General features: G+C 42.5%; 1 protein-coding gene across 2 annotated transcripts in view; it reads left to right on the top strand.

The window, feature by feature from the left end:
• The window catches only part of STAG2 (STAG2 cohesin complex component), a 230,982-nt gene extending 206,981 nt beyond the window's left edge, over window positions 1–24,001 (top strand). For both annotated transcript variants that reach the window (XM_088478188.1, XM_088478189.1), the window contains exons 29-35: window positions 3,674–3,802; window positions 3,996–4,201; window positions 4,291–4,480; window positions 4,572–4,685; window positions 19,652–19,778; window positions 21,135–21,212; window positions 22,209–24,001. In XM_088478188.1, coding sequence (XP_088334314.1) covers window positions 3,674–3,802; window positions 3,996–4,201; window positions 4,291–4,480; window positions 4,572–4,685; window positions 19,652–19,778; window positions 21,135–21,212; window positions 22,209–22,232 — 868 coding nt within the window. In that variant the 3' untranslated portion in view covers window positions 22,233–24,001. The remainder of the gene's footprint in view (window positions 1–3,673; window positions 3,803–3,995; window positions 4,202–4,290; window positions 4,481–4,571; window positions 4,686–19,651; window positions 19,779–21,134; window positions 21,213–22,208) is intronic.
• Window positions 24,002–24,323: the final 322 nt, after the last annotated feature.

Raw genomic sequence — 24,323 nt, 5'->3', positions numbered from 1 at the left:
TGGCACTGCTAGGAGCGCTATTAGGTCAAATGTGGCTCTCTCCAGCCTCTCTGTATCCCAGTTTCTCCTTTTGACCTTTTCACCACAATTTACTGTTGTTTATGTGACGTCTGTATGTATCATGAATGAAAGGGGCACTAAGGCGTCTCAAAGGTTATTTACCTGCAAAATGTGCAGAAATTTTTTTACAGGGGTAGTCATCTAACTCCCTAATGTGTGACAACTGAATAACTATCTTCAGGGATGTCAGATACGCCGTCTTGAACGACGCAGGTTACATGTGCGGTACTAATAAGACCGTATTTGTTGAGCATGAGGTATTAACCCCTCTATGTGGAGGGTAGGGAATTGGACATGACCCTTTTGGGCGGTTATTACTCCTATATGGGGGATTGGACATGACCCTTATGGGCTGTCTACTTTCTGGAGATCATCACACAAATGTGATGACAACGAATTACATGGTGGAGTGCATGCAAGTTCATTACCCTGGAGCAAATGTAATTTTATGTCCCATCTCTTTGCTGAGCTGGAGGCTTCTCGGAAAGAAAGAGAGACCTCCAGGTCAGCGGCTCTAGGCTGTACACAACTGGGTCCTCTCCACATGTCTCAAAGAGACTGTTGCACTCAGTCCTCAAACTGGAGGGGGAGAATATACTGGTTTTTCAAAGGGCAAAGATGCTCCAAATTCGCTAAGAAAATCCAGTAGAAGCCTGCGCCGGTGTCCGGATAGAGGCCTTACTTTCTGCAATCCACCAGGTATTGTAGTGACAGTCTTTCTTTCTTTCTAAAGAAACAAAGACAAGCTTTTACTTTCAGTAGAGCGGGATTCTCTTCTGATGTCAGCTTGGGAAAATCCGTTTTAAAAAAAATGCAGATGTCCAGGCGGTTATTATCCATTTATCCTTTTCCTACAGATAGTAGAAAATCTGGTGAGGAGATCAAGTGGCTCACCTGATGAGGCAAGTACACCAGTGACAGGTCCCGGGATCGAAAGCCAGTCTGGGACAGCATGCCACTTTTAGTTTACTCCCCCCTACAGTAGTCTGTCTAGGAAGACTACGCCATCCGCTTCCTGGGGCCACGCCTTTGAAAGAGAATACTTTCAAGTCCATTTATACAGCTGCACTGTGTCCTGCGATTATAAGCTGCTGGAAGTTTATTCTGTTAGCAATATAGGTGAAGCTGCGACTTACCTTGGAAAGATTGGCTGGCGGGCTGAGAGATCGACGTCCAAAGACGGTCACTATATTTTCAGGTGGCTGTTTCCGCACGTAGGGCACTCTGGCTTAAACAATGGCAGGCAAATGCATAGATAGAAGCTGTGAATGCACTTTCATTCACAGGAAGTGTATTTTTTGGGAATTGGATAAATGTATTTCTCACGCTACTCTGGGGTAAATACACTTTTTTTCTGTCTGCGGCTCCTCCCTCTAGAAGAGATTACTCGGAACCCTCGTTTTGGTCTTTTCGTGCTCCGGGACGTTCACATAGTTGCTTCAGAGGAGGACCATCAACTTCCCGTGGTTCCAGAGGACATGGCAAAGCTGCAACAACATCTGCTCAACAGGTTCACTGCCAAGCCTTGTGCATGATGGGCCTCCCTCTCACCTGGGGGACCCCAGAGTGGGAGCGCTTCTTTTGAACTTCTGAGAAGTACGGACTCATCACTCTGGGATACAAGCTCGTCTTTCAGTTTCAACACCCACCTTGGTTTTTTACCAGTTTCCAATGATAGGAGTGTTTTACACTCAATCACTGCCTAAGGATTTTCAGGTTCAAGATAGTCCCTTCAGTCGGTGATTGTGAGCCCAGAGGATCATGGTATCTCTAGATATCAAGGACGCCTACCTTCACATCCCTATCTGGCCGCCTTACCAGGCGTTTCAGAGATTTGCAATTCGTAACTCAAATTTCCAATTTCAGGCCTTACTCTTTGACTTATTATCAGCCCCCAGGGTATTCACAAAGGTCATGGCTGATGAGTTTCCATAGGAAACAAGGGATCACTATTATTCCTTACCTGGACGATCTCCTGCTGAAGGCCCATTCCAGGGACCAATTACTGCGGAACAGCCTTCTCATTCGTCATGGGTGGATCCTGAACTCTCCTAAGTCTCATCTGCACTCGATGCAGAGGCTACAGTTTCTGGGAATGATCATGGAGGGTGTTCCTCCCTCAGTAAAAGGCAACTTCAATTCAGGAGATGGTGAGGATGGTCCTTCGACGTCGTCTGGTATCGGTGAACGTTTGCATTAGACTCCTGGGGTAGATGGTTGTGGCATTCGAGACCATTCCTTACGGACGTTTTCACTCCAGGACGTTTCAGCTAGACCTCCTTTCACAATGGGAGGGTCCCATTTTTTCCTTCACCAACGGGTAAGGTTAATTCCCAAGACCCGGATATCCCTTCTCTGGTGGTTGAACTAGGTACACCTAATGGAGGGAAAGAGATTCGGAGTGTGGGATTGGACTCTTCTCACCACAGACCTGAGTCTGAGAGGCTGGGGGGCTGTGATTCAGGAACATCACTTCCAAGGCCGCTGGACATCACACGAAGCGAGTCTGCCGATAAACATATTGGAATTAAGGCAGTGTTCTACGCTGTTCAGTCATTTGTGGGGCTGAGCAGTCAGGGTCCAGTCGGACAAGGCCATGACAATGGCAAACATAAACGGACAAGGTGGCACCAGTAGTCGGACCGCTATGACACAAGTAAGCCGGATTCTAGCCTGGGAGAAAAAGTTTGCAATGTCAATCTCAGCAGGAATGGGCAACAGCTTGTCCATATGTGGGGTCTTCCACAGGTCGACCTCATGGCATCCAGGCAAAAATCATCAACTGCCTCCCTATTGATCTCGGCTGAGAGACCCGGAAGCAGTGGCAGTGGATGCACTGTCAACGCCGTTGAAATTCCGCTTTGGCTATCTGTTTCACCTGTTTCCTCTTCTCCCTCGGGTTCTGCAAAGCATCAAAAGGGAGAAGGCCAAGGTTTTATGGGTGGCTCCAGATTTGCCTCACAGGGTTTGGTATTCCAACCTTCAACTTCTGCTGATCGAATATCCCTGGTCCTTTTTCTGAGAAAAGATCTCTTACTACAGGGTCCTTTAGTCTATCCAGACTTAAATCAGCTACGTTTGATGGCGTGGCTGTTGAAAAGGGCCATCTTAAAACATAAAAGGGATCCCATCCACGGTAATTCCCACTATTCTTACCGCCCGGAAGGAAGTTCCTTCTAAGTATTACCACTGTTTTTGGAAGGCTTATGTTTCATGGTAGAGGGTCTCCAACCTAGCCATTTTTCTGCTTTTTTCTGCAAGCAGGTTTCTCAACAGGTCTACGGGTGGGTTTTCTGATACTAACACAGTTCAACTTATTTCAGACCGCTTCACGGGTCACTGACTAAGGGATTTGAGGAGTCATCAGCCTGACCCCATGTGAGTCGCGACCCCAAGCTGAGATGGTTGTGACCTACAGTTTGAGAACTGCTGATATAGGCACATTTATTAAAAATGCAACAGGCTCATGCAAATGACAGGCCACTGTATAATTTAGATTTTTTTCTTTTTTGTCAGTTCAAAGTAGCATGTGTGATATAAAGATTTTTTTTTTTTTTAAAAGTGATTCTACATTATAATCGTTTTCTTAAAAAAATTTTTTTCTTTATTGTAGAGATGGTATAGAATTTGCCTTTAAAGAGCCAAGCCCACAAGGGGAAGTCCATCCACCTCTAAATATGGCATTCCTTGACATCCTGAGTGAATTCTCTTCTAAACTGCTACGACAGGACAAAAAAACAGTGTAAGTACTTTAAATAATTGTTCGGTATTTTTTTTTTTAAATCATTTTATTTTCATTTATTTTATTTGCATTTATTATAGAATGTTTTGTTTTCTATCTGCTAATGATCAATGCTACGATATGACAAAATATTTATACCTGTGACCTATATCAGCAGTTTATGTATTAATATAAAATTTCTTTTATTCTTTAGATACTCATACCTTGAGAAATTCATGACATTTCAAATGTCTCTCCGAAGAGAAGATGTCTGGCTTCCACTCATGTCTTACAGAAATTCTTTATTAGCTGGAGGCGATGACGATACAATGTCAGTTATGAGTGGCATGAGTGGCCGAGGGTCTTCAGTGAGGAGTAAAAAAACAAAACCGGCAACAGGAAAGCGGAAACTACCTGAAGGTATTAAATTCGCATCCCACTGCATGTTTTTTTTTTATTTTATATTTCAGCCTTGTGCTTTTATCTATAATGAGCTGTTATATTTTTAGCTGAAGAGAGTAGTAGCAGTGACAGTATGTGGCTAAACCGGGAGCAAACAATTAATACGCCAGTCATGATGCAAACACCTCAGCTAACATCCACCATCATGAGAGAACCTAAGCGATTACGGCCGGAAGAAAGTTACATGCCTGTTTACCCAATGCAGCCTGAACACCATCAACCTCCCCTCGTTTATAAGTAGGTGTCACTGTTATTTTTTTTTGTCATTTGGTATGCTATGGGCACAAAGTGTAGACAAGAAAGGTAATAACAGAAAATTTGTATTCAGTACGCAGGTAACGTGGATGCTGGCACAGCGACAGCAGGAAGAGGTAGCAAGGCAACAGCAAGAGAGAGCCGCTATGAATTATGTGAAGCTTAGGACTAATCTGCAACAAACCATGTAAGAAACTAAACTTAATGTATATTAGTATCATCAATACTGGAACATAAAACAAAACTCTGAACCCAGAATGCATTTGATAATGTCTAAAAAATTTAACAATGACATTAAAAATGTGTATGCTTCAGGTGCATATTAGGGGGTCATTCCATGTAAATCTTGGCGGGCAAAATTATACCCATAGGTAATTTTCATTTTTTAAAGAGATTTTTTTTAATTAAACATACTCATACAGGCAATCAAATCCCATTATTTTACTTTCAAAGGCTTTTAAAGTATTCTTGGGGTTCAATTTTAAAATAAAAGGGACATAACTGCCTTTGGTTGATAATGCGTATTGAACCCACCTTTTTTTTTTTTTGTCACCAAAAAAAATAATTAAGTATGAAGTTAAGGAATGTATAATGACTCTCAGAATTAGGTAAGGTTGATAAAAAATTTCAAAGGGCCAAAATTTCAAAGTGATATGTGGATTAGGCACAGAGATTTTTTTTTTCCCACATACACTTCACATAAAAAAGGAGCATCAGGAGTGGCATTTCCGAGCAAATTTTTTTAAACTTTATTCCCCTATCTCTCAAAAACTGAGGGCTAGAATAGAAAACATTTACATGGGTTTGTAGCTATGTGATAGTATCAAGTGTACAAAGTTTCGTGAAAATCTGAATCTGGCATAACCTGGGTGAACTGACATGGAATGACCCATTAGCAATAATAATAATATAAAAAGATTACTAATGAAAAATGCTGCCTTATCAGTGAGGACACTGAATAACCCTTAATGCATTTTGAAGACCAAAATGACTTATAATTAACGTTAGGATCCTCCAGTGTGGTTAATTGCAAAATTGCGTATAATGTTAAATATCACTTTTATTGAACATTCATGTGTAAATTTGTCTTTTACATGATGCATTTTGGTCTGGATCAGTGTGTCATATGTAAAAGAGGTATCCCAACTTCTTATGACTTGCAACTGCCTAATGTACCGGCTTGTAGATATCTTAGAAGCCTTCATCTTTCATAAAGTGTTTAGCTTTTTATTTCTAGTTTTCTTCTCACACCTTTTTCATCTGCGGAATTATTTCTCCTGGAAAACAACACAACACAGCCTTCTGTTTTATCACCAAGCATCAAAAAAGGAGACTTATATCTTACCTTGTTAAGTCCTTTTTTTTTTTTCGAATAGGGGACACAGGGACTACGCTAAGGTATAGGCTGGCAGATGGAGTCTGTGCACCAAACCGTTAAATTCTTCAGAGTAGTGCAGCCCAGGCTCCTCCCGTATATCCCAGCCCAGACAGGCCAGTCAAGTTAGCAAGCCCAAGGCAGGAGCGGGAAGAAGGAGACACAGACACAAACACCCGAAGAGACAGGAAAACGAGGAAAACCTCCGCCAGTCAGGTGCGTCAGGGTGGGAGCTCTGTGTCCCCTATGGAGTTTGAAGAAAAGGACTTACCAGGTAAGATATAAGTCTCCTTTTCTTCATCACCGTCCATAGGGGACACAGGGACTACACTGGGGATGTCCCAAAGCAATCTCCCTAAGGGAGGGGATGCTCTTGAGCTGCACTGAATACCCGTCACCCAAAGGCCACATCTGTGGAGGCAAAGGTATAAAAAGCATAAAAGCTGACAAAAGTGTAAGCAGAAGACCACGTGACCGCCCTGCAAAGTTATCTCCGCAGAGGTGCCATGACGAAATATCCAAGAGGTACCAACCAACCTGGTGGAGTGAGCAGTCACCACAGCCAGGGCAGGAAGGTCCGACGCCAAGTACGTGTGGCAGATGGTTAAACAGAGCCATCATGCCAAGGTCTGCTTCATAGCTGGCCAGCCCCGCTTGTGGAAACCATGGAGGACGAAAAGGGAATCCAACTTCCGGATACCCCTAGTACGTTCTACATAGATGCGGAGGGCCCTCACAACATCTAAAGAGGTATCCTCCACTGTGGTTCCGGCTTTTCAGTCTCCTGATTGAGGTGGAATCTGGAAACTACCTTCAGAAGGTAGTCTAGCAGAGAGAGTCCTGAAAATGGCCCTGTCTGAGTGAAAGGCCAGAAAAAGAGCAGAAGCGGTCGCCAGAAGGAAAATAATTCCACGTGAGCCAACAAAGGCCCACCGAGTCCAAAGGCTTGAAGGGAGATGACTTAAGAGCCCTAAGCACCATGGACAAGTCACACGGAGCCACCGAAGGCTGCACGTGTAGAACTCCCTGAAAGAAAGTACGAACTTCTGGCATCAAGGCAATCTGTCTCTGAAAGAGAACCAAAGTGCAGAGGCCTGCACATTTAAGGAAGATGGGGTAAGACCCAAATCCAGACTCGCCTGTAGAAACGAGACGATTTGGGATTAAGAGCCGTGGAAGAACACCAGGAGAAATATGCAGGCCAAATCCGATGATAAACACTAGCGGATGAGGGCTTCCGTGCATTATGGAAATGACTGACCGCGAAAAACCTTTAGCTCGGAAGACTGATGTCTCAAGAGCCACTCCATCAAAGCGAGGCGAGCCAGGTCTGGATGTAAGCACCGAGCCCTGAGACAGAAGATCCGGCCATAGAGGAATACGCATTGGAGCGTTGATGGAGAGGTTCAGAAGATCTTTGTGCTGAGCCCTCCACGGCCAATCGGGAGATACCAGAATCATGGTGCCACCTTCCAACTTCAACTTGCGGAGAACCCTCGACAAAAGCGAGATCGGAGGGAATATGTATATGAGACTGAAAGTCCACCAGAAGAGCCCCCGGGTCTCTGGTATTAGAGACATACTTTGGTACCTAGTTGTACCGAGACTCCATCAGATCTAGGTCTGGTAGACACCAATGATTAACTAGAAGCTGAAAGACATCCGGATGAAGGGCCTACTTGCCTGAGAGGACATCCTGGTGACATAGAAAGTCTGCTTCTCAATTTTGGACCCCCGGAATGAAGACTGCTGACAGAGCTGGAACACCATGCTCCACCCAACGAAGGATGCAACTCACCTCTTTCATGGCGCCGCGACTGCTAGTGCCGCCCTGATGGTTTATGTAAGCGACGGCCGTCGCGTTGTCGGACTGTACCTGGACTGGGCAATGCTGAAGGAGCTGCTGAGCCTGACAGAGAGCCCTGAAAACAGCTCGAAGTTCCAGGACGTTTATCGACCCTGGAATGACTTCTGGCAGGTCACAGCTCCCCATGTGCAAGACGCATCTGTGGTTAGGAGTCCAGAAGGGGCTACCCCTGTCCAAATGGGTACTCTGGAGCCACCGCGCAAGGTAGAGACTAACCACCTGAGATAGGACAATTGTCCTCAGCTTGATCTGGGATCTGTTCCAGCGAGCGAGTATCTCCGCCTGAAGTGGAACTGGGCGTACTCCACCATGAAGATGGAGACCAGAGACCCCAGGTTCCGCATGCAGGCGTGAATTGACATCGTGCGATGAAGCAAGAACCCGCAAATCCTGTCCTGCAGATCCCGAATCTTGTTTACTGGGAACACTCTCTGAACCCTGGAAGCTAACAGGGCCCCCAGATGGAGCATCTCCTGGGACGGAGTCAGGGAGGACTTCTTCCAATTAATGATCCATCCGTGAGATTGGAGAAGATCTATTGTCTGACGGAGGTGCTCCTTGGGCATGTCCAGAGATCTGGCCAGGATAAGCAGATTGTCCAAGTAAGAGAGAACTCCTGATACTCTTGCGCCGCAAGTGAGCTGCCATAACCGCCATGACCTTCGTGAACATACAAGGGTATGTGGAAAGACCAAAGGGCAAGGCCCGAAATTGGTAGTGCTCCTTCCGGACTGCAAACCAGAGGAAAACGCTGGTGACTGAGTCGTATAGGCACTTGTAAATTAAGCATCCTGGATATCCCAGGAGGCCACGAAATCTCCCGACTCCAACGCCAAAATAAAGGAGCGCAAAGACTCCATGCGGAACCGGGGAACCCGCAAATACTTGTTGAGGGACTTGAGGATTGGACAGAAGGAACCATTTGGCTTCTGAACAAAGAATAGATTGGCATAAAAGCCAGAGCCCCTCTGAGCCTGTCGGACAGGAACTATTACCTTGTAGACTAGTAGAGAGTTAATACACTCCCGCAGCGCTTTCACTTTTCCTGGATCCCCCGAAAGGCAAGTGGTTGAAAAATGTGCCGATGGAAGTTACCGGAAGGTCACCGCGTAGCCCTGCGAGACTACACCACGAACCTAGGCATCCGTTGTTGTCGCCATCCAGGCATCGGAGAAAAGCAGATTCCGGCCTCCCACACTGGGGTCCTCCAGGGAGAAGCCTGCCCCGTCAATCTGTAGACTTGATGGCTGGTTTAGCAGCCTGGCGTCTGCTAGGCCAGGACTGCTTGCTTCTGGGCTTGAATGTCTTAGAGGCAAAATTCCTGGACCAAGGAAAGGACTGTCACTTAGCCTTCCCTTGTCGGCGAAAGTAAGTCACTCATGTTATAGGGGCATCTGCCGAAGGCAGAAACACTGTCATGGCAGGTGCCACAGTGGCTACTATCTTATCCAATTCTGGCCCAAAGAGAACATCACCGGCGTAAGGAAGAACCTCAAGGGCTTAGTGAGTCAGCGTGCCAAGAGCTGAGCCATAGAGCCCTTCTGGCCGACACAGAAAAGTGGACACCTTGGACTTTAAGATACCTGTGTCAAGAGCCGCTTCAAGATAGGAAGCGGCCGGCTTAATATGCGCCACCAGAGGTAATAGTTGGTTGGTCCCCCGACGAAAAGAACCTCCTCTAGAGCGTCCGCCCAAGAGCCAATTGCCTTAGCCACTCTTGCAGATGCATAAATTACCTTAACGGAATCTTCCAACTTCTTATCCATCAGATCCTGAAAGGAAGCCGTATTTGGGATAGGGAGGGTAGAATTCTAGATAAGATGGGCAATATGCGCGTCAACTGGAGGAGGAGACTCCCATTTGCTATGCTCCTCTGCAGGAAGCAGGTAAAAGGACGCTATGGGCTTGGAGACCTGAAACCGCCTGTTAGGAGCGCCCCAAGCCTCCGCTAGCATTTCCTCAAGTTGTTCAGATTTAGGAAATTCCACTGAAACCCTCTTCTGATACTTGAAAACTAGGCGCCTTGAGTTTAGGGGCCGGTTCCTCATCCTCAATAGAAAGGACTGTTCTAACTGCTCTAACCAAGGCCACAACATCCACCTAAGGGAGAGACTCCTCCTGAACAGACGATGTCTCATGCTCAGAGGCACCAAGAAAAATCCTCCTCGTGGTCTGAGGAGATTTCCCAATCAGAAACCTCACCCAGGAGAGAGAGTTCTCGCGCCTGGACGATCTGCGTTCAGAAGTACTATCTCTATCCAGCATCTGCTGAAAGGAGGCGGACATCTGTGCTAAACCCTGAACTGACTGGGAAAAAGTGCTCATCCATGGGGGCTCTAGCGCAGGCAGCTGCAGATGAGACTGCATAATAGGGGCGGCTGGAACCCCCAAAGCAGGAAGGACAGGCGCGGGAGCTGTAAGGCGATCCACCAACTGCGACAGGTTGGTCGCCCATGCTGTTTCCTAGCTGGAAGCAGTAGATGGGACATTCGCTGCGTGCCTGAGCAACACTGGATACAGAGACCATCCTGGACCACATCCTGTGGGGAAATACCAGCAGAACAAGATTTACAAGTACGCAGCAAAGGAGCCTCCACCTCCTTGGATGCTTTGTTCTTGGAAGACATGTTACAGTATTCCAAGAAAAGTCCCACACACCAAGTTATATAACAGGGGTGTGCAATAGGGAACAATGCACTGAATGTAGGGGCCGAACAAATTCAACAATGAGTTGGGCTTAACAGATGGAGCGTTAACCCCTTACAGTAAGAAAGATAGACAGAAAAATAGAATAAAGTTTGAAAAAGAGAACTAGCACACAATTACATTCAATGCATAAAAGCTATTACAGGCAAATAATGCTCAACATACCATCCCCAGTCACATGGGTGGAGCTAGACTGTTTAACCTAACCGTGAGGGATCACACTATGGGTCGGGGGAGGGGCTAACGGGGAGAGCCTACCTCTTCCTGCTGACACATATCCCCCCGGGCAATGCTGATGGACGCTGCAGACCCTCCGCTGGCTAATGGCCTGCATGTACGGTCGACCTCATACGGCCACACGCATCGTTGGTCGTTCACTGCAAAAAAAGTAAATAATATTGTTATCGTTCATATCGTCCTTCAAAGTTGGACCGTGTGTATGCACCGTAAGTGCCCTGGTGGTCTAGCTATAGGATGCCTGGCGCTGCCTGCTCAAAAAAATAAAAGTAAAACCTGAAGAAAAAAACATTTAGGCTGCTTTAGCAGCCCCGCTGTATAGGTGCACGCTCCTGCGGCACCAAATCTTGACTGGGCTGGGGGAAGAGTTTAACTGTGTGGTCCCCAGACTCCATCTGCCAGCCTATACCCCAGCATGATGAAGAAATAAGCAACTGCCATATTGAATAGAATATTGTGGGAGGCAATGTAGCCATATGAAGATTGAGACCATTTGTGGAAGTTTTTATAAATTCACTATATACTGTATAACCACATATGTGCTGCAAGTTCTAATTTTAATCGGAAATTGATTCAGAAGTTATTTCAAATGATCCATTATTTATAGTGTAGAAGTGTAATCTTTTGTGAGCTCTGCTGAGGGAATCTGTATGAAATACCGATGGACGGGATGCCGGCTGTCAGTACACTGACCGCAGCATCCCGAAGGTTCAAATCTTGACAGGGGAATGGTGAGTAATGTTTCCCTGTCTTATTTACCCCCTAACATCCTGGACTGTGGCTGGACGTACAGGCACAGGTAAGAGCGGGTCACCGCTTGTGGTGTCCCCCATATCAGTAGTCCTACCTCCGGTCTCAGGGGACAGACCAGAGGTGGAAGCCGGCTCACAATACCCTGCGCTCCACTAGACCACCAGGGTCTTGTAGTTGGTAAGGGAGCCAGCATCCCGGGGGTTAATTGCCAGCCAGGGGAGGCAGCCTTCCATGTTTAGCGGCTCCTCAGCTCAGCACACCTTTCCGCTGAGGTCTGGCTTTGCTGAGCTGTTTCCTCCTGCGGCCACGCCCCCTCTGTGGTCTCCGGCGCCCATTTTTTTCCTGGTGCATAGCAGATCTCTCAGGACAGCGTGTGGTCCAGGACAGCACAACAGCGGGGAGAGGGTAAATGTGCCTGGAACTGCCGTCCGTGGTGTGTGGAGTTCCTGTGCGCACAGGGACTCCCATAGAGACGAGGCCCGACGCGCGTTTCGCCTGGAGACTTTTTCAAGAGGGCTTATTTTTTTCAATTTCCATGTGATTTATGAATTTCTGCACTTTGAATTTAGTATTTGCTTACTGGCAGAACTAAGATTTTGTGTTTTTTCCTTTTTTCTTGTGACAAAATCGCGTATTATTCATATATACCACAGATATAATGGATTGCACCAGCACTTTCACATATATTGGCTTCTGCTCTAAGTTGATTTAATACTATTTTATCAGCATATTAAGCAGGTATTTTCAATTGCACTAGCACTTACTGTATCTTTGGCTGCTAATTTTGATGATAATGTAATTATTTGCATAGTCCATTCACAATTCTGTTTTCAACTAACAACAGTGTGTGAGCACACTCCTTTAACTTCACTAGGTGTAATTATTGGGTAATATTCTAGGTCTCTCTTTCCCATGAAAATCCTTTTTCTTGGATACTATATCTAAATTGAAGGCTATATGAAACATGTTCAATTGTGCCATCTGTTCCTTTTTTCAAGGACTCTAACCAAAATAATATTTTCTCTCCATTTTTTACCTTATTCCATTTTTTAATTAATAATAAAAGTAAATTTTTAAATATATGTGACATAGTGTGCCTCAAACAAAGGAGTTACCTTTTTCCTTTCTCTTATCTTTAAAACTAAGCTAATTAACTCCCTGGGAGTACCTTTATCATTACGGCAAACCTATTACGGGATTCTCATAAATGTATTCATACTCTATATTCCTCAATTGGAGAACATCTTTTTAATATACCTGTGCTGCGTTTCCCTCTTCCCAAGATCCCCTTTCCTGTATATATTCAGTTCAGAGTTTGGCAGGTTCCTCTACGGCCATTCATACCATGTTGCGGAATGAAAGACCTAAGAAGGCATCTAAACGTCCTGTTTTGTCATCCCAGTATATACAAATATCAGACACAGAAGTGTCGTCGGATGATGGGGAAGTGGATGTTGCGTTTGATTCTGATTCTCCTTCACTGGAGGTGGAGCTAAATCAAGTATTAATGTTCCAGCTTTGGTGCGGGCAGTCCGATCCATACTAGAGTTAGAGGATGACGTTCCTGCTACTAAATCCAAATACCCTCAGTTTAAACAGGTAAAGGTGACTTTTGACAGTTTTTCCTCTTTCTGACCAGCTGGTAGACCATATGGCGGAGGCTTGGCAAGCACCTGATGAGAGGTTTCAGCCGCAAAAGCGTTTGTTATCCATTCCCTGAGGGGCACTGTAAGAAGTGGGAATCGCCTCCTGCTGTGGATTCTCATTATACTCGCTTAATAAAAAGTGCCACTCTAGCCATGCTTCCATTTCTTCTTTGAAGGATTCTACGGATAGGAAGGTGGAGGCGTGCCTGAAATCAATTTACTTTCTCTCGGGAGCGGTTGCCCGTCCGTCCATGGCTATCTCATGGGTGGCTAAGGCAATAGAAGATTGGGCAAATGTTCTGGAGGACACTTTACCTGAGAAGGCTCCTGAGACTCAGAGGTCTTTGGTGGGCCACATTAGAGATGTGGCTGCTTATTTTAGTGAGGCTTCTTTGGATGCCAGTCTGCTGACCTCCAGAGTCTCGGCCGTGGCAGTGTGTGCTCGCCACTCCCTGTGGCTGCGCACCTGGAGGGCGGATGCTGACTCTAAAAAGGGCCTGGAGGCCTTGCCCTACAATGGGAAGATATTGTGTGGCCCGTACCTGGACAAAATTGTAGACACACTGGCAAAATCTAAATCAGCATTTCTGCCATCAGCATCTGCACCTTCCAAGGCTAGAATCTCTTTCATTCGGTCCTTTCGTCCTCAAGGAAGGCTCAAAGGACAGTTTTTGCCTAGACAATCAGCGACCAAAACAACCACCAAGCCTAAGAAACAGGTCTGGAGTGCAAGACGCCCTGCTTCCAAGTCAGAGGATAAAACCTCAGCCTAATGGGACGGGCCGCCCTCTGGCGTATCCCAGAGTGAGAGGACTTCTTCAGTTCACCCAGTGCTGGTGTCAAACCACCAAGGATGCTTTGGTAAAAGAAGTGGTATCTCAGGGGTACGCTCTCGCTCTCTCATTCCGGCGAAGACCTCCCCACCAGTTTTTCTGTATGAGCCCTCTTTCCGACAAGAACAATGCCTTACAGATCCAGGAAGCCATAGAGTCCTTGCTGAAAGCAGGGCTAATTGTACCAGTTCCACTATCTCAAAGAGGGACTGGTAATTATTCTATTCTGGTTCAGAAGCTGAATAGGTCTCATCGGCCTATCCTCAACCTCAAATCTCTCAACAAGTTCCTCAGGGTGCCCAAATTATGGTTTGGAAACTTTACGTTCCATTACACTGGCTATGGAACCGGGGGATTACATGGTATCCCTGGACATTCAGGATGCTTATCTGCATATCCCCATAATGTCTTCTCACCAGCATTATCTTCGGTTAGCTGTTCTGCAGCAACACTTTGTTTTGGGCACTGCTCTTTGGCCTATCCACGGCCCCAAGGGTCTTTACAAAAGTTATGGCTGTCATGGCAGCCCATCTGTGGAGTCGGGGTACAGGACTCCTGCCATACCTGGACGACCTCCTCTAACTGGTGTGGTTCTCCAGTGGTGCTTCAACACCACCTACGCCTGACAATGGCTTGTCTACAAGTGCACGGGTAGCTAATCAATTGGAAATAGTCCTCCCTAATTCCCTCACATGCATGTTTCATTTGGGAGCCTTTCTAGATTTTCAGCAGCAGAGAATCTTCCTAATTCCGAAAAAGATCTTGCTGCAACTGCGCAGCTTCCTCCACATTCATCGGGTGTCAGTACACTCGGCGATGCAGGTCCTAGGGTCCATAGTGTCCACATTCGACATGGTGGAATATGCTCAGTTCCATTCAAGGTCCCCGCAGGGGCTAATCCTCTCCAGATGGAACGGCTTAGCCCACCGGATCAAGGCTTCGCACTCGCCCTGAGTTTCTTCCTAAAGTGGTTTCTAATTACCATATTAATCAGGAAATTATTGTACCGGCTTTTCAGTCACCTGACCTCTCAGCAGATGAGGTATCAGTCGATGTGGTCCATGCTCTCTGGATTTATGTGGACCGGACCAGTTCCCTTCGGCAATCGGACTCCTTATTTGTGCTCTATGAATTTTACAAGAAGGGATGGCCAGCCAATAAATAAACATGATGGCTTCGTCTGACTATCTCAGACTCTTACACACAGGCAAGCTTGCCTGTTCCGGCTTCTGTTACTGCTCAATATACTCTGTTGTGTGGGCAACTTGTTGTGGCACCTCGGCTGTTCAGCTTTGTAAGGCGGCCACGTGGTCTTCCATTCAGACCTTTCTAAGGTTCTATGCATTTGATACCTTCGTCTCTCCAGATGCTTCCTTTGGGTGCCGGATTCTCCTCTCAGCGCAGGAGTGTCCCCTCCCTTAAAAGGACTGCTTTGGGACATCCCCAAGGTCTCCCTGTGGAGCTTATGGACCCTGAAGAAGAGTATGATAGTTATGGTAAGAACTTACTTTTGGTTAATCTTTCTTCGAAGTCCATAGGATCCGCAAGGCACCTGCCCTGATGCATCTGGCTTCATATGGGCTATGTTGCTGGTCACCGGTTTTCCGTCTCCTTTTCTGTGAGTGTTATTCTCTAGTGTTCCAGTCTTCCTTCTCTTTTTCCTCCTTCGGCCTTTGGCTACTTACCAACTGAGGTGCCTCTGGCTAGGGGGCGGGGTAGAGGGAGGATGGACCAGTGCATCCTGGGAGCAAAAGCTTTAACTGCGTGGTGCCCGGGATCCAGATCCAAGCTACACCCCAAGGTCTCCCTGTGAACCCTATGGACTTCAAAGAAAGAGAGTTAACCAAGGTAAGTGTCTACCATAACTCTCATTTTTTGGTAGGTTCATCTCCTCTCTTTTGGTAGTGGCAGTTCACTTGTAGTAACAAATTACTAATAACAGGTGTGTTTGGCTTCCAGTAGCACCCTCTAATAATTTCTGTAATTTCACATAAAGAATAAATACTTAAATGGCTATTTTTTTTTGTAAAACGTCCCCAAAATTTTCTTTATCATTAAATTATGTAAATACAGGTTCGGTCTCCCATATCCAAATATTCCTAAGGATTTTCATGATTCACTGCTGGCTGGGATGGAGGGAGAGGGAGAGTCTTCCTGCTGCCGTGGATGGGCAGCAGAATTGCGGGGGATTGCCGCAGCAACTAAAGAGCCGGCCGGTTGGGCTGAGCCCAGCAGCTGCTGGAAGATGATTAGCTTCCAGCAGCTCCCTGCAGTCTCCTCTGACATGGTTGAATCAGATGCAACCATGCCAGGCAACTGGTTAAAGGAAGAAGGGGGAAATCTGTTATGTTCACACTAAGATTTATCTACTATTATCTCAATACTGTGATCATTTTTAGTTGGATTTTAAGATCATGGAATCAACAGCCAAAGCCAATTGAGCTAAATTGTGATGATGGAACAATCCTTGAGTTAAGTTCCTGTCTTAACTGAAGTTACTATATTTATATTTACCACAATCTTCTATTCCAGTGAGGAGAGAAAAGAATAGTCTGAACACCATCCTTCCTTATTCTTTTTTTTTTTTTTTACTAACCTTGTTAACCTAGGACTGGTGAGAAAGTAGAAACAAGATTGAAGTTCCAAGGAACTGACCCTGACATAACATCCTTTTAGATTTGTCTTTGAATCTGTTGTCCTTGCACAATAGTGGTTTACCTTGTGGTTAATTTATGTCGACATGCAGTTTTTCCCACTTCTGGACAATGTGATGAAATATGTCCAGGTCAATAGATCATTCTGTGTATTTAGAGCTTTCTTTTTGAGGTAGTCTGCTTCCCTGTGTTCTACATCTGGAATAAACACTGCACTGATCACCAGAACATTGAGTTCTGTCCGATACATTACTGCTTTGATCTTTTATCACACACTTAGAAACCAACCTTTCACCCCCCGCATGATTATCCAGAGATTTAAAAAGTTCTCTGTCCATAAGACATTCTTCCAGTCCAATGGCGCTGTTTTCTGGCCCGGGCTAGCCTTTTCTCAATGGCTTCCTTACTGACACTTGACCTGTCAGACCTGCAGCTCAAAGTCTTCTCTTAGTTTAAACTAAGGGGTATATTTACTAAAGTACGGGTTTTTACAGGTGGAGATGTTACCCCCAGTAACCAATCAGATTATACTTATCATGAAGGATTCTCCAGGGAGAATATACAAAGTTATCATTCTAAAAGGGCGATTCAATTGGTTTGGTCTCCGCAATTATTAATGGGCATCCAGTGTAGCAATGTAATCATTTTTTGGCACCCATTATCGCATTTGTCATGCTTAATTAGAAAAATTGAATACGCGGCTAAATCCTGTCTAACAATTTAATCTGAAATTTTCTTAAGTTGAACTGGACCGCCTCTTTCCCATGACTGTAATAAGTAATGGACAGAAATTTGAGAACCAGTCGAGGTCTGTCTAGTTTATGCAAGGTCAGAATCTTGTTCGTTGGCAAAAACTGTCACCTAGGGATAAATTTACTAAGCTGAGAGTTTGCAAACTCTGAAGAGTTTGGGCATGTTTTCCCACTCTCAAATTTACTAATGTCAAACTCAGGAGAGAGATCTCCTTTGCTACAGGAAAATACTGGAGAGTTAGGAAACTCTCTTCAATTCACCATCGGCAAAACTCGAGAACCTTTTCACTGGTAAAGATAGGATTCTGAAATTTACCAAGCAGAGAGTTTACAAACTCTCAAGAGATGGGAAAACTCTCCTGTAAAATCTTGTGAAATAAATTAACCTGCCTGTGATCTGCGAGTTTGTCAGAAACATACACAGATCACTGTGATCCATGTATGTTTCTGCCTGTAAATTGTGAAAAAAAAGGTTAAAAGTAAAAAAAAAAAAAAAAAAACAACAAATGACATAGGGCCCCCCTCCTAAAGCCCTTAACCAGCCCCGGACTTGCCAGCTAGTCCTGGTTCTTAAAATTACAAGGAAAAATATGTGTAGGGTTCCACTGTAATTTAAGAACCAGCACCAGGCAGCAGGGACAGAGCTGGTTTTAAATATAGGGATAAAAAAAATTGTCGCGAGGTTACCCCTATATTTGAAACCAGCTCCAGATCCTTTCTAGCGGGGGGACTGATGCCACAGCCAGGGGTGCCCTTTCACTGGGCCCCCCAGCCGCAGCATCAGCCCCTGGCTAAAAAGGGTCAAGAGCTGGTTTTAAATATAGGCGTGACCTCATACAAAAAGTTTTCACAATAAATTTAAAACCAGGTCTGGCCCTGGTGCTGGTTCTTAAATTGCGGTGGAACCCTACTCATTTTGTTCCCCGTAATTTTAAGAACCAGGACTGGCTGGCAAGCCGACCTGGTTAAGCTTTAGGGGGGGGGCCTTATGTAATTTTTGTTTTAAAACTCTATCCCATTTTTTTCCCGGCTAGAACACAAGCCGCTTACACATATCTCATTGATATGTGCAGGCTGCTTGTTCGGGAGAGTTTTGCAGAGAAAAGACACTGCAATCTCGGGTGAGTCATCTCCTGCAAAACCTGCTACTCAGGTGAGAAATCTCCTGCAAAACCTGCTGCTCGGGAGAGAAATCTCGTTCTGCTTCACCATTGGCCATCTCACTCTCAGCTAAACTCACTTCTTGGTAAATTTGAGAGTCTCGGGAGTTTCAAATCACCCGAGTTTCGGTGAAGCTAATCGAGTTGGAAAAAAAAAGCAAACTCTACCAGACTCGATTCTTAGTAAATTTACCCCCTAGTGTTGAAAAGAAGTCCAATGAAAATCATGAATGGGAATCCTAATTTTAATTTGATCATTGATGAGCCGTCCAGGAGACCTTTTAACATCTAGATAGTCATCCGGATGTGAATTGTGGGACAAAAGAAAATACTTTGTCTTAAGTCATCTAGATACAAAATAAGTGATACTCAGCCACAGTGGTCATAATCATAGTAGAAGCCCTAGGAGCAGTTGCAAGACCAAAAGGAAAAACACAAAATTGGAAGTTCTGAGATCGGATTGTAAACCAGAGAAGGCACTGTACCATTAAAAATTGTAAATATGTGTCCTTGATGTCTGTATACCAAGAATTTGTTTCCTTCCATACTGTTTATAATTAATTTTCTCACGTTCAAAACCAAAGAACTTCATGAGAAAATTGAAAGAGCTCCAGCTTTTAGTCAAACAGTTTGCCAGGCTCCCACTAAAGAGGCAAATATACTTGTAGAAGTAATACTTACCATCCTGTATGTGTGTGTGAGCAAATTCAATCATTCTGATATTGGTCTGCCAGAGTGAATAACTTCAGAAAGCTGTACTGACAAAGTTAGAATTGGCAGATTGCGTCCATACCACTGAATTGAATTCCCCCTAGAGAATATTGGCATTCATCAGTCAGTGTGGCTTCAGCAGGTTACTAGGAAAACAAACATACATGCATAAAACAAAATGTAATAACTTCAGTGAAAAATGTTTACAGGATTTTGGAACCTTAAAAACAGTGGATGCGTCATATGTTACTAGTGAGTGCATGGATGAATGAAGGACTTGGGATTGTTTAATGTGTGTGTTGGATGTAAACCTGGAAAGTTAACGACACCATAAATTGCACCATGCGCCACTGCTTATTTGCTATAGGTTTGTATCTATTTTATAATTGAGTGTCTAATATATTCTGGTTTCATCACATTTTCTAGTATATTGCTAACATCACCTTTTATTTTCATAAGACGGCGTAACCCTGGACTGATGGAAGATGATGAAGAACCAATTGTTGAAGATGTAATGATGTCATCGGAGGGGCGAATTGAAGATCTTAATGAAGGCATGGATTTTGACACAATGGATATAGACTTAGTAAGTAATAATATTTTTCTTTTATGTTAAGCCATTGAATAGGAGTATTCTTAAGTTCAACGTTAGTGGGGTTTTTTTTTTCTCCCCCGCTTATCTCATTTGTTTTTATCCGCTTCCTACGGTTTTTTTTTTTAATGTAATATCTCCACTTATGGATGTTTGATTTTAACAACTTTAGATATGTTAATTTTTTTTTCATTTAGTGTTTGCTTAAGTTTCCAACCACTCCTGTTGCTTTACTGTTCTCACTATCACCTTAAATTATAACGAGGTGAGGAGTTGAGGCTTGCCAAGTTTGTCGAGTGGATGTTATTGTCCTATTTTATATGTAATACTCTCATGTCGACTCTAGTAAGTCTTCCTAGCGAGGCCTATGCAGTGCTTAGAGTGTAGCTCTATCTCTAATTTTTTTTTTTCTTTTTACCTTCTTGTGTGTGGTGTTTGGAGTCTTTTGTCTGAACTCAGACCCACCCATCATCCACCTGGCTGACATTAGTGATTTGTTTTGAGTAGCATGAAAAGCTGTTCCACACTGTGCTGTTCAATGCAGGCTGAGTCTCCCATATCCAAATATCCCGAAATACGGGATTTGTTTTGCATGACCTGAGATAGTGAAATCTTTTTGATTGTTCAATGTACATTAACTTTTTTTAAACACAATCATTTGTGTTTTTTAAACACAAATGATTAAAATTATTGTATGAAATTAGTTTCAGGCTTTGTGTACAAGATGAATATGAAACATAAATGAATTTCATGTATGTACACAAACTTTATTTGAGCCACAAAATTATTGAAAATGTATAAAATTACCTGCAGGCTGTGTGTATAAGGTATATATAAAACATAAATGCCTTCTGTGTTTAGATTTGGATCCCATTCCTAAGCTTTTTCATTATGGTATGCAAATATTCCAAAATACGGAATATTCCGATATCCAAAATGTCATTTTGAATATGGAAGACTCAACCCGTACAATGTTGTCTGGTTTGAGAAGTGACCTTAGGGGTTTGGCACAGACAGTGTTACAAATGGCTGGTTCTCTGAAAATTGAGGATCTGCAGGAAATGTGAGTGATTGATAACACTCTAAAAAGACACAGTACAGTTAAAAATCATGCATAACCAATGATTGCATTTCCAGTTATTCAAATTAAATCAAGATAATGAAAATATAATGGCAGGCTTTAAATTAGTAAATTTATATTTTTTGGTGTCAGTTCAGTTGTATATCATTGATTGTACTGTAAATGATTTATGTTTATGACATGATCTGACATGGGCATTCTATTTTATATAATATGTATATATTTTGTATGCAAATTGCATGTCTTCATACTTGCTTTCCTTTCTTTAGCCACCATCTAAAAACAGGCGAGAGAGAACAGAGCTTAAACCTGATTTCTTCGATCCTGCTTCAATCATGGATGAATCTGTAAGCCTAAAATACATCATACCTGCTATTTTAAAAATAATGAAATAAAATTGAAAAGAGTTAAGGTTTTGCATACCCATTTGGTCCTTGAGTATAAATGGGTAATGAAATGGGCCAACCTTAATATGTAACGGCTGTACTGATGATCATTGTCAATACTTTTCTGAATTATCTAAATTTTAAAACTACCTAGTATATTTTCTATCAGTAATTGTTAGCCAGATAACTTTGTTCTGTAGTGCAGATTTATTTTTTTAGGTTGTGACTATAACATGTTCATTTTACTGGTGGCTTTGCCAAACACAAGGATGTAGTTTTAAATTGTGCTGAAGTAATTAAGGCCTTAAAATTACTGCCATTACTCTGAGGGAAACACAAGGAAAATGTCAGTAATCCCTGAAGATATTTGCTTAGTGCTCCTGGTTAAACAGTCATGTTTTTCAAGCAGGTGGTGTAACCTTTCATATCATATTATATAAGATGTGAAGCATGAGGCCATTTCTGTCTTCATGCTACTAGAAAATTATCTTTACCCACAGTAGTATCAATCCGTTTATATGCTTTGTTCAATAGATGTAATTTCCTGTTGAAATATATTGCTTTTCTGTGTAATTTCAATATGTACAGTATGTATTTTAATACAAGTACCATATTGGTTATGTGGCTACTGTGCCAAATTTACACAGAAAAAGAACACAAGAAAAGTTTGTTTTAATAAAGCAATTCCCATTTTACATACACAAATGCATGTTTTTCCATTCATTTCCCATTCAAAACACTTGTAGTGCATGACCGTAGACACTTTATTTCAGCTAGGCACATTTCCATAGGTATGTAGCTTTTTCCATAACAGTTCATTTTCTTTACTTGTTTTTATTATTTAGCAAATTTTGACGTACATCCTAAGTTTTATATTTACTTTTCCATTTCTATCTCTCTACATTTTTTTACATACTCCTAACTTCCATTTTGTGTTTTTGTTTTTTTTCTCTCTAGGTTCTTGGGGTATCAATGTTTTAATACCAGTTCATCTATCAACTCTGGTGAAGTTTTTTTTGTAATGGAAGAGGAAGTTTTTAATGACAAATTTGTGGTAGATACATTGAAATTCTGTACAGAATTTTCTCTAAGGAGAGTTTGATATGCTTACCAAGATTAAGTGCATTGAGGGGCAGTTTTGATTGCCTGAAAAACTATAAAGGACAAGTAAACCATTTGAAAATAAGCTACATTGTATTATTTTTTGGAGAAATCCCTTTATTTATGTATTTTAGTTTGTCCAATGCCCACAAAGATTTTATTTTTAATCATTTTTCCATCTGTGAAAAGTGTTGGCTTTGTTAACACTAGGGGAACTCTGATTGTAGCGTTATACATTTTCTATCTGGTATGGTTATGTATTAGTTTTTTGTATCTTCCAAAATTTGTAAAATCACTGGGTTTTTTTTTTTGTTTTGTTTTGTTTTTATTTTTAAATAAATTATGTTTTCTGTCTCCAAAAATTTACATCCAGCTTTTGTTTTTTTGTTTCCCCTCCCCTTCCTCAAAGGAGCCTTTTTCAGACACCTCTTCTGAAGGTTATCTGTCCAAAGGTATCCAAACGTAACCATGCTTCCTCATTAATCACCCTAAAAGTTTGCTTGTCCTTTAAGAAACATGTAACGTTGTGGAATTCCTTCCAGTAGTGCCACTGTATTTTGTCTCCAAATAAAAAGAAGCTTATTGTAGTATGTTTGCAAAAAAACTTTAAACAGAAATTATACAGCTTATTAGAGTGTGGGAATAGGGTTCTAAATTTTAAATAAAATGATATATATATATATATATATAAATTGGTGCTGATTTTATAATTGCGCAGTTTGTTTAGTTTTTCTTACTTTTAAATTCCAAGTTAAAATGAGGTTTCAGAAATATATTGAAAGTTTTAACAATGTTTAAAAATAGTTGAAGCGTGAATTCTCGCTTTAAAATAATTTTTAAATTTGTATTTTATATTTGTTTTATCTATTTGTCTTTGCAAGCAGTCTTCAGGTTAAGTATACTTCCAGCAGATTACAATACATTTCCTCTATTTTAGTTGAAAAACTAGATAACTCCTAATCACTTGGCTTTATTGTAGAAAAGCTTTGTTCCTCACTTCATACTTGGTTCACAGCTAACAGTCAAAAATTGCCATCTGACATCAATCCATTTTCCCAGCTTAGGCAGCTAGACATTAACGTAAATTAACTTATATTTTCATGTGTATATTTTTTGTCAGTTGTCTTTCATTTTTCTGAGGTTTAAAGTCATTCCATGCCTTATGCTTGCAATACACAAACTTCTCTTGTGTAAAAAAAAAAATAATAATAATTATAAAAAAAATAAAGTATGTAACAATCCTGTTTAGGCTGAGGTAGCCAAAAACCATAAGTTAACCAGAGAATTATAGAATATAATTTTTTGAACCTCGTAGTCCTAACACACAGAATATTGATACATCTGACTCATGTTGCATAAAACTCATGTCTGAAATGACTGCCTATCCTTCCTTCACACCACTGCATTTATTAGAACTGCTGAAAGGACTGTGTATATATCATTTTAAACTTGTCGATTACTTTCTTACTCTAGACAGAGTATATCTTTGTGAAAGCAGTTCTTACAGCTTTGTTTTCAACCAGCTAAAATGTTTTATATATTTACCTAACCTGTTGTCCTCCACATTCTATTGTCCTCTGTACTGTTTTCTGATTTGTATTTATGTCTTGAGACAGTAACTTTTTGAATAAAATAAAACCTACAGTATATTCTTGTTTAATTCTGTTTAATTTTAGAAGTTTTAAATGTTTGTATTTAAAAACAAAAATTAACTGTTTACGTCTGAATGTTAATGTTTGTTTTTAGAACGTTTGTAAATTCAACAAAATATCTGTGGCAAGCAGCACTCCCCAATGTAGGGGAAGCTCATATGATACAGGTGCCCTCTGGTACTGACAGTCCCGCAGAGATGTCAATTGAGTATACAAAATCTGGTGGCAGCAAAATTCAAATATATACCCTTCCCCATCTGTTGCTGAATTACTGAAATTAAGACAGGGATGCCCTGTAAAAAAATGGTATTCATTATAC

The sequence above is a fragment of the Taudactylus pleione genome, unplaced genomic scaffold (genome assembly GCF_031769625.1).
Source record: "Taudactylus pleione unplaced genomic scaffold, aTauple2 ptg000211l, whole genome shotgun sequence".
Classification (NCBI taxonomy): Eukaryota; Metazoa; Chordata; class Amphibia; order Anura; family Myobatrachidae; genus Taudactylus; species Taudactylus pleione.
Note: the sequence above shows the minus strand (reverse complement) of the source record. Positions and strands in the feature narration are given on the sequence as shown.